This window comes from Felis catus, chromosome F2 (assembly GCF_018350175.1).
Source record: "Felis catus isolate Fca126 chromosome F2, F.catus_Fca126_mat1.0, whole genome shotgun sequence".
In the NCBI taxonomy this organism is placed as follows: domain Eukaryota; kingdom Metazoa; phylum Chordata; class Mammalia; order Carnivora; family Felidae; genus Felis; species Felis catus.
In genome coordinates this window covers 33,893,711-33,909,011 of record NC_058385.1, presented here as the reverse complement: position 1 = coordinate 33,909,011, position 15,301 = coordinate 33,893,711, and the positions used below count along the sequence as shown (strand labels likewise).

Sequence of the window (15,301 nt, the reverse complement as noted above, 5' to 3'; positions counted from 1 at the left end):
AAGGAGAGACAGAGTGCAAGCAGGGGAGGAGCAGAGAGAGAAGGAGACACAGAATCTGAAGCAGGCTCCAGGCTCTGAACTGTCAGCACAGAGCTGGATGTGGGGCTTGAACTCACACACTGCAAGATGATGACCTGAGCTGAAGTCAGATGCTTAACGGACTGAGCCACCCAGTCACCCCTGAACCAAGGTTTTAAATGTAAAAAAAATGAAATATCTAAAAAGAAAAAAAAAAGAAACATCAACAACAATGAATGAATGAAATGAAAGACAGGTAAATTTACCTATGAATTTGGAGTGGAGAAAGACTTTCTAAGCAGGATACAACAATCAGAAGTCAACAAATCAAAGGATTGATGATTATAGCTAATTAAAAATTTTCAGTGTTTCTACAGGGAAGAAAGCTATACAAGTTAAAATTACAACATATATTATGAAGTGCTAACTTTCTTAATTTATAAAGAGCCCTTACATATCAACAAAAACTGCTGGCTACTCCAATAAAAAAAAAATGGACAAAGGATTTGGTCAGGTAGAAAACCCATATGACTAATAAATACAAAATGATCTTCAATTTTGCTAATAAGCACAAATTAAAACAAAAACAGAAAATATAATTTGTAATCTATTGGATGGGCAAAAACTGAAAAGATAATATTCAATGTTGGTAATGGTGTCAGTCCACAGGTCTTCTCATGCACTGTTTTGGGAGTGCAAATTGGTGCTACTTTTGTTGAGCACAACTTAGCAAAATTTACCAAAATTTAAAAAAAAGAACATTTCTTTGATTCACTACTTCCACTGCTAAAAATTTAGCTTAAAAATAAATTCCAGACTGACACAGTAATAAGCTAATCACAAAACTTTTTACAATGGAAAAAAAATTATTCTCTGTTAATAGATGTAAATTGGGTCATGATACATACCAAACGTGAATTTCTAGGCAGTTATTTAAAGAGAATGGTGTTGACAAGGGTATTTCTGAGAAATATTAGGTGGGAAACAAAGTGCAGAAGGAATGTGATTCGTTTGCATAAATTTGAAATGTGGAAGTGGGGTGGGTTGAGTGTGTACCAATAAACATACTCAGATGTAAATATTTTTCTAGAAAATACATAAGAAATAGAGAAGTGTTTACTTTGGGGGAAAGGAACTGAGAAGGGAAGAAGGGGGGATGTGAAATAGAGGAACATTTTTATTTTATACATTTGTAAACCAGTCTAGGGCCCAGTCTAGTATTCACAATTTTGTATATTACAATGAAATTGTATACACATGATAAATAGCTCATCTATTGCGGATGGTTGTTCCCAGCTTGTCAGTTAGAAAAACTGGAGAGGCCCAAAGTTTGGAGCACTGTCTATAATTTATTAACTGGTTAATAAGAGTACAATTTATTATTGTGTGGAAATTCAGACTTTTTTTAGAATGAAAGGCCTTCACAATGAAAGATTGGAGCTACTAGTGATAGAAAATGATAGAAATAAAATACATATAACTATGATGGGAGCTACTTTTGCTGTTGCAAGGGGAATCAGAAAAGGGTAGATGTGGCCTTAACATCAATTTGTGATATTTCAGCTCCACCCTGACAAGTGATCCAAAAATGTCATATATATTTACCTTCAGTGCCAGCAGCCACAATCCTTCAACATCAGCACCACTTATCATTTTTTAAAATGAAAACTGAAAACGCTGCCTTTTTTTTTTTTTTTTAAACTAAGCTTTACACCCAACGTGGGGCTTGAACTCTTGACCCTAAGATCAGGAGTCACATGCTCTACTGGCCGAGCCAGGCAGGTGCCCCTGAAAATACTGCTTCATGTGGGGGCCACCACCATTTACATCATCATGTTTATAAATAAATCTGTTTTCTAACAGTGAATATGTGGCTCTGTGAGCTTATCAGTTGCTAAAATTTGAATTTTTTCAAACTTACAAACGAGAAAAGGTTTTAAGCCTCATGCCAGCCTAGTTCCCCACCTATAACTGTTGAGGGTCGTTTGCACAATCACAATGGGGATTAATAGGGCTTCCTGGGGCGCCTGGGTGGCTCAGGTCATGATCTCGCGGTCCATGAGTTTGAGCCCCACGTCAGGCTCTGTGCTGACAGCTCAGAGCCTGGAGCCTGTTTCAGATTCTGTGCCTCCCTCTCTCTCTGACCCTCCCCCATTCATGCTGTCTCTCCCATCTCAAAAATAAATAAACATTAAAAAAAAAAAATAAAAAAAAAATAAGGCTTCCTGCTACCACTTACGTCATGTATGTAAAAAATGTGCTCAGAGGTTCCAGGGAATGATTCCGGAAATATTCAAATTCTCTGCACAGCTTTTTCCTCATCTCCGTGTCAATTTTGGAAACAGTAAGAGGATTTGTTTGATTAGCCAAGAAGTTGCCATAATCAGTGGTCTGGAGATGAATTTTGACATCTGAAATTAAATGAAACCTCAAATCAGATTAAAATTTGAATATGCATATCTAGCTTTTACAATGTTAATTGAGTTTATTGTGACTTTATGATAAATGTATATTAAATTATCTTATTAGACCTTAACATAAGGTATTTATATGATATAGCCTTGAGTGTTACTCTCTAAAGCAATACAAAATTCAATGTTAATACAGATATTCTGATACAACAGAAGAATTTCAGTTATCTAAAAAATCTAGAATTATTTAACACAGCTGAAAAGAACATTAACAACCACCGACTTCTAAGTTTACCTTAGCCGGTTGTAGTCATTTGGAAATAGCTGCTCAGAAAACTGTAGAGAAGGATACTAAGACTCCATCTCAGCTTGATGGAAAAGAGAACTTTATTAGTGATGTTTACCATGGCTATAGAAGGTGGAATGGGCAGTCATCAATAATACCCTTTTATTATAGATGAAGAGATTGAGTCTCATTGGGGCTAAATGGTGGAGTCAGATAGTAGTAAGGCTTGAATTAGGAGATGGATCTACTTATCTTAAAATCCAACATCATTTCCAGAAGACCATACTAGGCGTCCTGTAAATGGCCATGTGTTTGAATGCCAGGTGATTGCTGAAGCATTAAGTGGGAGAGGAGAGGTAAGAAATGAAGCCAGAGAAGTAAGCAGGGGATGTCCCAAGAAAGGCTTGAATGGCATCCTTCATCCTGAGGATAAGAGGCAGCCACGGTGGGCTATGAATTGATTGCTCTGGGAGCTGATGAGACAGTGGGTTTGCAATTAGGCACTCAAGTGATTCTTAACGTACCTGAGATTCAGAGGGCAGGCACTCTTCCTTAGTATCTGGAGTATATTATGCACTGGAAATATTCTTTACCTGACAGCAGAATTCATTTGCTCAATTACCTATTTAATTAACTTAATTTTTAAAAATTATACCCCCCCCTTTTTTTGCCATGTCTGATTTGGCTTTTATTCTAGCAGTTCAGATTTTTATACAATTTGACAGTTTGTATTCTCAGCACTGAGGAATATTTGCCAACAGAAGAAACACAAATGTTATTTCTTTCAAAACCATGATATTTTGCTCATGTGGCATATGTTTCTTCTAAGCAAAATAACTTCCAAACCTTTCAGCTGCCAGTGAGATCCTGAAATTCAACGTCTCAAGTGTTTCAGACCCCATAGGAATCTTGTAATATTGTGGTCAGTGGAGAGGCAAATGAAATAGAAGGAACCTTTTTTCCCCAGCATGAAAACAATCCAAGGGACACTTGCATTCAGATTCTAAGAAAATCTCAGGATCTGAACCGTTTTTCTCTGAGATGATGATTGACTGCCAATAAGGTCAACAATGCATGTAGTTTTATAGTTTTCAAAATAGGTTCAACATAATTTTTTCTCTGCATTTCCCCAAGTGCTTATTTAAATAGGTTTGTGATAAAAAGGACTTTGTGGTCAAATAAATTTGGAATAAACAGGCTTCTTAGCTGCAGGAACTGAAAGCATTTAACACATTAATTTGAGTGATTTTTGAAAAGAGTATGGTGCCGAACCTCCCAAGCCACTAGAAAACAATGGAACCACCCACAGAGCAGACTGGAAAATTACACTGCTTTTTTATCCAGAGAAGTAATGTGGCAAGTGACATTTCTCTTTTTTATTCAAATGAGGCAATGGAATGTTTTCCAAACTGGGATCACTACCAAATAAATCAGTTTAATAGGTCCCAAACAGCAAAGAATAAAAGGATTCGATTAGGCTGTTGTAACAAATATCAGAGTATATAACACCGAGTAGCATATACATATATGTGCGTACAGGTTGTAGTGTAAAAATGGGTCTTCTGTGGGTTGCAGTCACTGGGTTCAGGGAATTATCTGAGGTCACTTGGCTACTGAGACAGGATAATGATCTGGGACATTATGATTATCTTCTATTAGCTTGTGAGCAGATCATTTTTAGAGAAGGGTAATTTTTTTTTCCTGTGCAGTTTCCCATTTGGGGCTCTCTATAAAAGTGAATGCCCAGACCTTTCACACTGCAGGTAGGTTTTATTTATTTATTTATTTATTTATTTATTCATTCATTCATTCATTCATTCATTCATTCTAAAATTGTTTAATGTTTATTTCTATTTATATATTTATATCAGAGAGAGAGAGAGAGAGAGAGAGCAAGTGACAGAGGGGCAGAGAGAGAGGGAGACAGAATCCAAGTTCTGAGCTGTCAGCACAAAGCCCAACGCAGGGCTCCAACTCAAGCCCTGAGATCACAACCTGAGCCGAAGTCGGAGGCTTAACCAACTGAGCCACCCAGGGCCCCCCCCAGGTAGGTTTTATGCCAAGGAAGCACCTTCAAGAGGTACCTGGAAAAGGTGCTATCCTTGAGCAGTCCCCTGCCTTTTCCCTGCACCCTGCCTTTTTGAATTGTTTCTTCATCTGCAAAATGGATATAGAATTCGTGCTTTTAGGTTGTTGTGGGGATTAGACAAGATGATGTAGGTGAAGAGCCAGCATATAGGAACTACTACTTAATATTATCTTTTTTCTTCTCACTTTTACCACCTATTTCAAAAATAATTTGATTCATTTCACTAAAGACTTTGGTTTTTATTCTCTAAATCAGACTATTCTCAGCCAATATATTGGCATCAGCCATCACATCTTATAATTACTCAGATTTTAATTTGTATGTATCAGTATCTATAAAACCAGAACTTCTCCCTCCATTTTTGTTAATATACTTCCATTCTCCCGGTGATAAAACTTCAAATCCTCTCTGGTACTTTCTTACTCCAATTCCCCTTTATTGTTCCTTAATGTCCACTCTAGTTTCCACTCTGCGTGCCCCTGGTTTAGAATGGCCACATGACATCAAGATTACTGTGGTGAGCTCTTAAATTGATTCTCCCAAGTTCATTTCCTCCTCATGTACTCCCTGCCTCAAATTTAATCTTTACTAATAATTATTTTGATTTTGTAATGCTCCTATATGAATCTTGGAGTCACTGAAAGTTGTAGGGAGATTAAGAATGACCTTCATAATATTTGTAGTGTTTTGCCACTGACAGAATGGTTTTAATGGACATCAACTCTCAGTCTTACCCAAATTTCCCATTTCATAGATAAAGAAACTGAGGCTTAGAGAAATAACATGTTCATGTTTTCTATGCTTGCAAGTATTTGACTGAAGATTCAGACATGTCTCTTGTCTTCATTAGTTTTTCTAAAGCTCCATAATCAGACCTCCAAAGTCCTTCAAAATTTTTCCCAGTCTAAATTCTAGCCTTTTCTCTAGGTATTCTAGTATTGCAGCCAAACTGGTTTACTCCTCACCTATATGCTTTTATTAAATACAGGAATCTGTATTTTATTAATTTTCCCTGCTGGAGCCCAGTGTCCAACCATCTCAAAACTGCTTCCCTGCATCTCATTGGCATTTTCCTAGCCTATAGCCATGAAGATCTGTTTCACTTTTGAGTATATCTGCTATTTATAGGTTTCAACTGTTTTTTGTATTTTTAAATTTTAATTGTTTTTACTTATTTATGATATCCTTTCAGCTAGATAGTGTTTAGGGAATGAATAATATCTTATTGTATATCATTTCTCCACATCACCTAATGCAATTTTTATTGCACAGATGAACTTCAAATATTAGATTTAATTTGTGATTAAAAACTTAGGACCATGGGAATTCAGGCTGGTGCAGCCACTCTGGAAAACAGTATGGAGGTTTCTCAAAAAACTAAAAATAGAACTACCCTACGACCCAGCAATTGCACTACTAGGTATTTATCCTAGGGATACAGGTATGCTATTTCGAAAGGACACATGCACCCCCATGTTTATAGCAGCACTATCAACAATAGCCAAATATGGAAAGAGCCCAAATGTCCATCGATGGATGAATGGATAAAGAAGATATGGTATATATATATATATATATATATATATATATATATATATATATACAATGGAGTATTACTTGGCAATCAAACAGAATGAAATTTTGCTATTTGCAACTATGTGGATAGAACTGGAGGGTATTATGCTAAGTGAAATTAGTCAGTCAGAGAAAGAAAAATGTCATACTACTTCACTCATATGAGAACTTTAAGAGACAAAACAGATGAACATAAGGGAAGGGAAACAAAAATAATATAAAAACAGGGAGGGGCATAAAACATAAGAGACTCATAAATATGGAGACCAAACAGAGGGTTACTGAAGGGGGTGTGGGAGGGGGGATGGGCTCAATGGGTAAGGGGCATTAAGGAATCTACTCCTGAAATCATTGTTGCACTATATGCTAACTAATTTGGATGTAAATTAAAAAAAAAAATTAAAAATTAAAAAACAAACTCAGGACCAATATAGCACTTCATTATACAATTCCATGTTACCAAGGTTGAAACTCCACATTTTGATTCTTATTCACCAGAATGAATGTTTCCAAACAAACTGGTGCTCTCTGAAGAACAGAATCAGCTACATAGAACCATATACTAAATACCATTAATCATAACCATGAGATGGGAAGAATTATTTCAGGAATTCAAAAGTCTAGCAAAAGAGGGGAAACTGATTCTTGTTGTGTATACACTACAGTTCAGGGAGGTGCTTATGATTTCCCAGGAATTCTTGTGATATGCAGTTTACAAAACATTTTCAGGAATTTCTGATGCTCCTGATGATTTAGGATTAGGCCAGGGAGATACCATCTAAGTATCAGATAAGAAAACACCATGCTAAAAGTTAAGCAGCTGGCTTAATATCCTAGAACCAGAAAGTGGAAGTGCTAGGACTTGAACCCAAACATGTAGATATTTCTAAAATGAATTTTCAGATTCTTACAAGGTACAAAACACAGCCTTAGGCTAGAGGAACTTGGACAGAAAATTATATAGTTTCTGTCCCTTTTTTTAAAAAAAAATGGATATTTTTTTTTTAAATTCAGCTTTATTGAAGTACAATTGACAAATAAAACTGTAAGATATTTATTTTAGAGAGAGAGTGTGTGTAAGCAGGAGAGAGCAGAGAGAGAGAGAGAGAGAGAGAGAGAGAGAGAGAGAGAGAGAGAATTATAAGAAATTTCCACACTCAGGGCTCAATCCCATGACCCTGGGATCATGACCTGAGCTGAAATCAAAAATCGGAAGCTCAACCGACTGAGCCACCCAGGCGGCCCGCAAACTTTAAGGTATTAAAAATGTACGTTTGATGGGGCACCTGAGTGGCTCAGTCGGTTAAGTGTCCCACTCTTGGTTTCAGCTCAGATCATGATCTCATGGTTTCGTGAGTTTCAGCCCTGTGTGGGGCTCTGCACTGGCAGCATGGAATTCTCCCTCCCTCTCTCTCTGCCCCTCCCCCACTCACACTGTCTCTGTGTCAAAATGAATAAACTTTAAAAAACAATAAAGTGTACATCTGATACACATATACATTGTGAAAGGATCCCCCCCCCACACCTATTCAACTGACACCTCAGTGGCCTCACATATTGATAGGCTCTGCCCTTAAGAAGCTTAAAATATAGGAGGAGATGGATTCATTATTCAATTATGAGTTAAGCCCTTAACTGTGGTAATTCAGGGAGCAAGAAGATAGTCAAGTGCAACAAATGTCCTCCCTCAGCATGACGCATCTATGCAAGTGTCACAGAATTAGGACTGTTACAAGGCATAATAGAGTACAAAGTTAAGGCTTGTCAATTGTACTCCAATAGGGGTACAGGAGGAAAAAATTTACAGAGGAAGTAACTCAGAGTGGAGACTTTAAAGAGGAATAACTGTTCTCCAGGCAAACAGGATAGAGAATGGAATCTGTGACTGAAGGAATAGCTTTACAAAAGGTAGAAGGATTTTGAGGAAATGCTTACAAGGTAGAGATCAGCAAGACTGCTCCAGTCTTTTGAGCCAAGGGTGAAGTTTATCCTGTATGGTGAAAACCATTGAACTATTTTTGAACAGGAAAGTGAAGGTATTGGATATGCACTTTTAATACAAGGTGAAAAAAGTGCTATAATTAGAGGCACAAATAATATTTAAGGGAGCATGAAGAAAGCCTTTTGAACTAAGTCATATATATATATGTTTAAAAATAGATAGTAGGTATAAATACAGGTAAGAAGTAAAAGGTCACCCATACTTGTCATCCACCACCCCGCCCACTCATTCCCAGAAACTATTCTTAGTTTCTGTTATATCCTTTCAGTTTCTTTGTATCTAGACCATCATATAGAAAAAATATTTTTAAATTTGTCTGCCTTTTTACTAAAGAGTACTATGCCACACATAATTCTTCCCCTTGCTTTCCCCCCTTAATAGATCTTGGTGATCTTTTTGTATCAGTTCTCTTAAGAGAGTGTCCTCATGCTTTTTTTTTTTAATAGCTGCAGAATATTCTGTGATGTGAATGTTACATAATTTGTTTAATTAGTTCCCTGCAGATGGACATTTTATTTGTTTCCATCTTTTGCTATTCTAAACAATGCGATATGAAATCTCAGGCCAAGTGTATATGCACTTGGAATTTTGATAGGTACTGCCCAATGGCCCCCTTAAAGATCTTTTTTTTTTCAGTATTTTTATTCACCAGAGTGGAAGCCCTTTTAGGGAAGGGACTGTATCTTATTTAATTTTACTTCCTTGACTCTAGCCAGAAATTTTAATATGTTGTTGTTAAATTAATTTTTATTGGAAAGGAATGAAGGTCATGTCCTCTAAACGGTGAGATATAATCAACTTTCCTCATTCCCTTTCAAAAAATTACTTTTCAAAAAAGGAAAAAGTTTAATTCAGAGAGCCAGTGGACACTTTTCACCAAAAATTTTAGAAAATATGAATTACTAAATTCTAGAGATCTAAAATATTAATTTTACTAACTTGTCATTTTTGAAGAGGAAAGAATATTTACAAAAGTCTTACTTGTAATTTAAAAAATTCTAATGAGAGACACCCGGGTGGCTCAGTTGGTTAGGTGTGCAACTTCAGCTCGGGTCATGATCTCACAGCTCGTGAGTTGGAGCTCCACATTGAGCTCTGCAGTGGGGGTGCGGAGCCTGCTTGGGATCTCTCTCTCCCTCTGTCTCTCTGCCCCTCCCCCACTTGCGTTCTCTCAAAATAAATAAAGTTAAAAAATTAAAAAAAAAATTCTGACGAAAATAGCAGTGTTGCCATGATAAGACACGGAGAAAACTTAAATTCATGTTACTAAGTGAAAGAAGCCAATCTGAAAAGGCTACTTACTGTATAATTCTAACTATATCACATTCTGGAAAAGGGAAAACTACAAGAGAGCAAAAAAGATTCGCAGTTGCCAGAAGTGGGATGGGGGAGAGGAATGAACAGGTGGAGCAGAGGATTCTTAGGGCAATGAAAATACTTTGTATACTATAATGATGGATACATGTCAATATATTTGTCCAAACCCATAGAATGTATAACAACAAGAGTGAACCATGATGCAAACTACGGACTCTCCGTGATTATGATGTGTCATTGTAGGTTCATCAATTATAACATCAATTATACCAGGCTACGGTAGGGAACGTGGACAACGGATGAAGCTGTGAGTTGATGCGGGCAGGAGGCATATGGGAAATCTTTAAAATTTCCTCTCAATTTTGCTATTAACTTAAAAGCTGCTCTAAAAAAAGTCTTAATTTTTTAAAAAGTGTTAATTCTTTAAATTTTTTAAAGTGTTTATTTTTGAAAGAGAGACAGAGTGTGAGACAGGGAGGGGCAGAGAGAGAAGGAGACACTGAATCTGAAGCAGGCTCTAGTCCCTGAGCTGTCAGCACAGAGACTGACATGGGGCTCGAACTCACAGACCAGGAGATCATGACCTGAGCCGAAGTCAGAAGCTTATCTGACTGAGCCACCCAGATGCCCCCCCAAAATGTTAATTCTTTAAAAGAACATTTTATGGGGCGCCTGGGTGGCGCAGTCGGTTAAGCGTCCGACTTCAGCCAGGTCACGATCTCGCGGTCTGTGAGTTCGAGCCCCGCGTCGGGCTCTGGGTTGATGGCTCAGAGCCTGGAGCCTGATTCCGATTCTGTGTCTCCCTCTCTCTCTGCCCCTCCCCCGTTCATGCTCTGTCTCTCTCTGTCCCAAAAATAAATAAACGTTTGAAAAAAAAAATTTAAAAGAACATTTTATGCCACTTTGACTTTATTATTTTGCTGCAAAGTCACTTTTAAAGACTTTAAAGTTTCCACGTAGTACAGCCTTCCAGCACTACCAGTGGGATAGGCCATGTGAACTAGCTTCCCCCTTCTATCTCTGGGAATGGCAGAGTCACAGAGTGTCCTAGCAACTGATTCAGGTCACTGTTAGTCAGGGGCAAACCTTGGAACAGATGAGTATTTCTGGTCACACTAGCACAATTATATATGCAGTTAAGCACAATTATGAATTCTAGGACTTTTCAAAGTTTTTCTAGAAAATGTTCATTTTCTCTTCTAAATTTACCTGAAACCTTATATTCTTTCTAAGTAAGTGTAAAACAATTTGTTGATGTCAGAACACTCTTGACGTCTAGAGGACTTGATAACACTAAAGGCAAATTTAATCTCTGCCAAATTAGCTCTTCTTTTACAGAAAGTGTCTGTGTCAGCACATAGTACCACAATGACAGTTTTATCCACTCTTCTTCCCCTGTATTGGTACAGTGCAGATTTTGTGCAAATGTAAACAGAAATCCTTAAGTCCTTAACATTGATCCTGATAAATGCCCTTGATTTTTTTTTCTTCAGCTCTTTTTTTTTTTTTTAAGATTTTATTTTTCAGTGCTCTCTACATCCATTGCAGGGTTCGAACTTACAACTCCAAGATCAAGAGTTACGTGCTCTACTGACTGAGCCCACCAGGCACCCTTCTCTTCAACTCTTCATCAACTCAGAAGATGGCTCGGTTTCTCTCAGTGTATTTGCAGATACAACAGCTGCATTGCTTTCCCCAAGTTATTTATTTCCCAATGTCCTATGAAATAATCAGGTAGGGCAGACCTTATTATTATCCATATCAAAAAGGAGCTGACATCAACATAGGCATAATCATTTATCTTCAATTCGTGCTCAGGAGGCACAGACATTTTAGTGGAAAAAGAGTTGTGGATATGTCTATACTCCATCCCTGACAAGAGTGTCAGATTAGACAGAGCCATTCTAAGGCTCAGCATCCTCAACTGTTAACTGCAGACATGAAATCCTTATTTAGATTTATTTTCTCAGCAGCCAGTATAACCCGTAGTTTAATGACCCACACTTGACACTCCTGGGGGTCTCCAAACAGATTGGCACACAGATTCAAACATAGTTATGAAATGAGTGGTTGAAAAAAATATATTAGGAGGAAAGAAAGATAGAAACCTGAGGTAAAAGAACAACAAAGTGTTGATGGATGTGACAGGATCTCTTAACCAGGGTGCAAGGATGGCTTTGGGTGGCCCAGGACCCCTGATATTACATGGAAAATTCTGTGTGCCTTTACCTGGGTGTGTTTTTCTAAGAAGAGTCATTCTCTAGATCTTCGAAAGGGTCCGAAACCCATTTTTTCCTCCCAAATTGAAGCTGATGGTGATTTCTTTCTGAATTCTTTAGTGAGCTGGCTAAATCTGGTTTTGTATCATATTTTAGGTATTTTTTGTATTGTTTGTGTTAAAATTTGCATTTTTTAGCTTATTTAAAAGTTGGACTGGGGCATTTGGCTGGCTCAGTCAGAGGAGCATGTGACTCTTGATCTTGGGGTCATGAGTTTGGGCCCCACTTTGGGTGTAGAGATTACTTAAAATAGGTAAATAAATAATCTTAAAAAAGTAAAAGCTTGACTGAAAACTAAAAAGAATTCATTGAAGTGGCTTCTGTTAGAAACACTCATTCTGCCTTGTGTTCATTCACTTTTTCTACTTCAACTTAAGCACATTTCCTTTTTTTATTCAAGTATAGTTGACATACATTATATTAATTTCAGGTGTACAACACAGTGATTCAACAATTATCGGGGTACCTGGGTGGCTCAGTTGGTTAAGCATCTGACTCTTGATTTCGGCTCAGGTCATGATCTCACAGTTTGTGGGTTCAAGACTCGTGTTGAACTCTGCACTGACAGTGTAGAGCCAGCTTGGGATTCTGTCTCTCCCTCTCTCTCTCTGCCCCTGCTCCTGGTCTCTCTCTCTCTCAAAAATAAATAAACTTTAAAAAACAAAACAAAACAACCCAATGATATACATTACAAAATGCTCACCGCGATAAGTGTATGGTGACTGTCAGTCACTACACAAAATTATCACAATATTTATGCAGAGTTTCTGTACATGATTAACATTCTTCAGTCACCAAACTCCTAATATGCTGAAGTGATTTATGGTTTGGGATTATATTGTAATTATACATAGCCTACAGAATTATTTATCATCTGAAAGATTTTTCTAGCTGTCTCCATTGCTAATGAAAGGAGTAGGTTAATCTCAACTTGGGCAGCTCCGCCTTAACTCTGGCTTTAACTGGTCAGAATTACAAACAAGTGACGCAGGACCCTCAGACTCAGCAAAGTCACCTTCAGGTTTTTTGTTTTGTTTTTGCTTTCAATACCCTTCCTAGCAGTTTTGATCCTTATTGCTTTCTTGCTTTTTCTAGAAAAATCTGGAAGTTTTAAAGCACCTTATTATTGACGTGTGTTGATTTTATAAGTACATTTCAAAATGAACTAGTGTAGTTGTTTTTATAATAAAAATAATGTTTTATAGATGAAAATCTTTGGGAAAGTTTTGAAAGTATTATAGCTTAAAGATAATTTCCAGAGAAAAGGGGAAAATGGGGAGGTATTAGTCAAAGGGTGCAAAGTTTGGAAACACAAGATAAGTAAGTCCTAGAAATCTGTATAGCATAGAGCCTTGTAGTACACACACACACACACACACACACACACACACACACACACACAAATAATAACAGGCAGGAAGAAAGTTTTGGAGGTAATGGTTGATTTATGGCATAGATTGTGGTGATTTCATGGATGTATACCTACCGCTAATCTCATCAGGTTGTATACATTAAATATGTACAGTTTCTTGCATGTCAATCACACCTCAGTAAAGTGCTTAAAACAAGATCATTTTCATTTACCTAGTGCTTCAGTTTCTAACACATTTCTCATGTATTATCTCATTTATTTCTCCAAACAAAGCAGGCAAAGCAGGCTTTACCATCATATTTTACAAATGAGGACACTGAGGCTCAGGTTTTGAGCCTCAGGCCACCTACCTAGCCCCGGGAGGGGTCAAAGTCAGTACTTTTGAATCCAGGGTTAGCCTCACCACTTGCTCATCTCTTGACTTTTTTCTTAAGCTTCAGTTAAAGGTAAAAACCTGAAATAAACTCTCATACCAATTTATACTAGTAAACTAGGTATAGAATAAAATTCTCTAAACCAAGTTTCTTAGCATTTTGTTGGGGGGTGGGGAGGGCATTTGTCCCTGGGCAGTTTGCTGAGTCCTTCTCCAAATATTATTGATAAATATGTAGGATGAAAATACATAAGATTACGAGTGAACAAAAGATGTTAAAATACAGTTATCAAGATGTTTTAAAATGTGTAAAACATACTTACTTACTAAGACATTAAATATCAAGATTAAAGAGTAATACCTAGTATAAGTGTAAAATTGTGAAAATATAAATATTTCAAAGTATCTGCAAGAATTGTATAGGGATATGAAAATATTGACTTTCTATTGGTGACAAAGCACTAACCACTGATTGTTGCCTACATTCATAATGAAAGGAAATGCTAAATTTCACTTACAGAAAATTGGAAATAAAGATGGAGTTTTTTTTTTTTTTTTTTTTTTTTTCCTCCTCCAAGTTCATGGACCCCTGAAGTCTGGACTCTGGGAATAAAAACCTATTCTGGACTCTCAGGCCATGGGAACACAGTCGGTTCTTTAAGCTCCCAATGGGAGGTGTCATTCCCTTTTCCCCTTTTTACATGGTGAGAAGAGCAGCTCTTACCTTCCAGGGTCTCGCACTGGACCAGGTTGATGTAGTCCTGCTGGGTCAACAGGCTGGCCTTGCACCCTCGCACCAGGCCTTCCAGGTAGCCATGGTCCACGTTAAAGTAGAACTCGGCACCCTCCAGCATGACCAAAGAGATCAGAGCCAAGTTGGGCTGAAACAGCTCCGGATCCTGGTCAGCTCCTGAAGATTTGCTCTAGTCTGGAAAAAAATGCTCAATTATGAGTTCTCAGGAAGAAATCTGTCAGCTGATAGTCAGGGTTTTCATGACTAGTTTCGTCTGGTTTCTGTGGCTTTCAATAGCCTGCTCAGCCCTGTTTTCACAGCAACAGTGAATCAGCTGGATAACTCGAGTAAACCCTGGAAGCAAACCATGGAGAGTAGGAGACAGGGAGGGTCAGGACTCTGTTCTATCCCTCCCAAAGGGAGGGTCCCCCTCCCAGCTGTGCCACTGGAAGGCCTGAAACACCTGAATGTTTGGTAAACATTCCTCCCTCCCTCGGAGCCTGTGAGCTTTCAATTGTAAATTACATTTGTCCTCAATTTCTTGAAGATTATTAATATGAAGAAAGAGAGGGTTTTTTTTCTTTCTTTCTTTCTTTCTTTCTTTCTTTCTTTCTTTCTTTCTTTCTTTCTTGAGAGAGAAAGAAAGAACACGAGTAAGGGGCAGAAAGAGGAGAGGGCTTTTTTTCTCTTTTAAAAATTAAGTTTTGGGGCGCCTGGGTGGCGCAGTCGGTTAAGCGTCCGACTTCAGCCAGGTCACGATCTCGCGGTCCGTGAGTTCGAGCCCCACGTCAGGCTCTGGGCTGATGGCTCGGAGCCTGGAGCCTGTTTCTGATTCTGTGTCTCCCT

At 37.8% G+C, this 15,301-nt stretch overlaps 1 protein-coding gene across 3 annotated transcripts in view; it reads right to left on the bottom strand.

Moving 5' to 3' along the window:
* ATP6V0D2 (ATPase H+ transporting V0 subunit d2) overlaps positions 1–14,842 on the bottom strand; it is a 48,507-nt gene extending 33,665 nt beyond the window's left edge. The window contains exons 1-2 of one of the 3 annotated variants that reach the window (XM_023248445.2): positions 14,447–14,842; positions 2,258–2,429 (exon numbers count right to left, since the gene is read on the bottom strand). In XM_023248445.2, coding sequence (XP_023104213.1) covers positions 2,258–2,429; positions 14,447–14,576 — 302 coding nt within the window. In that variant the 5' untranslated portion in view covers positions 14,577–14,842. The remainder of the gene's footprint in view (positions 1–2,257; positions 2,430–14,446) is intronic. The other 2 variants (XM_023248446.2, XM_004001615.5) reach the window with 2 other exon arrangements.
* Positions 14,843–15,301: the final 459 nt, after the last annotated feature.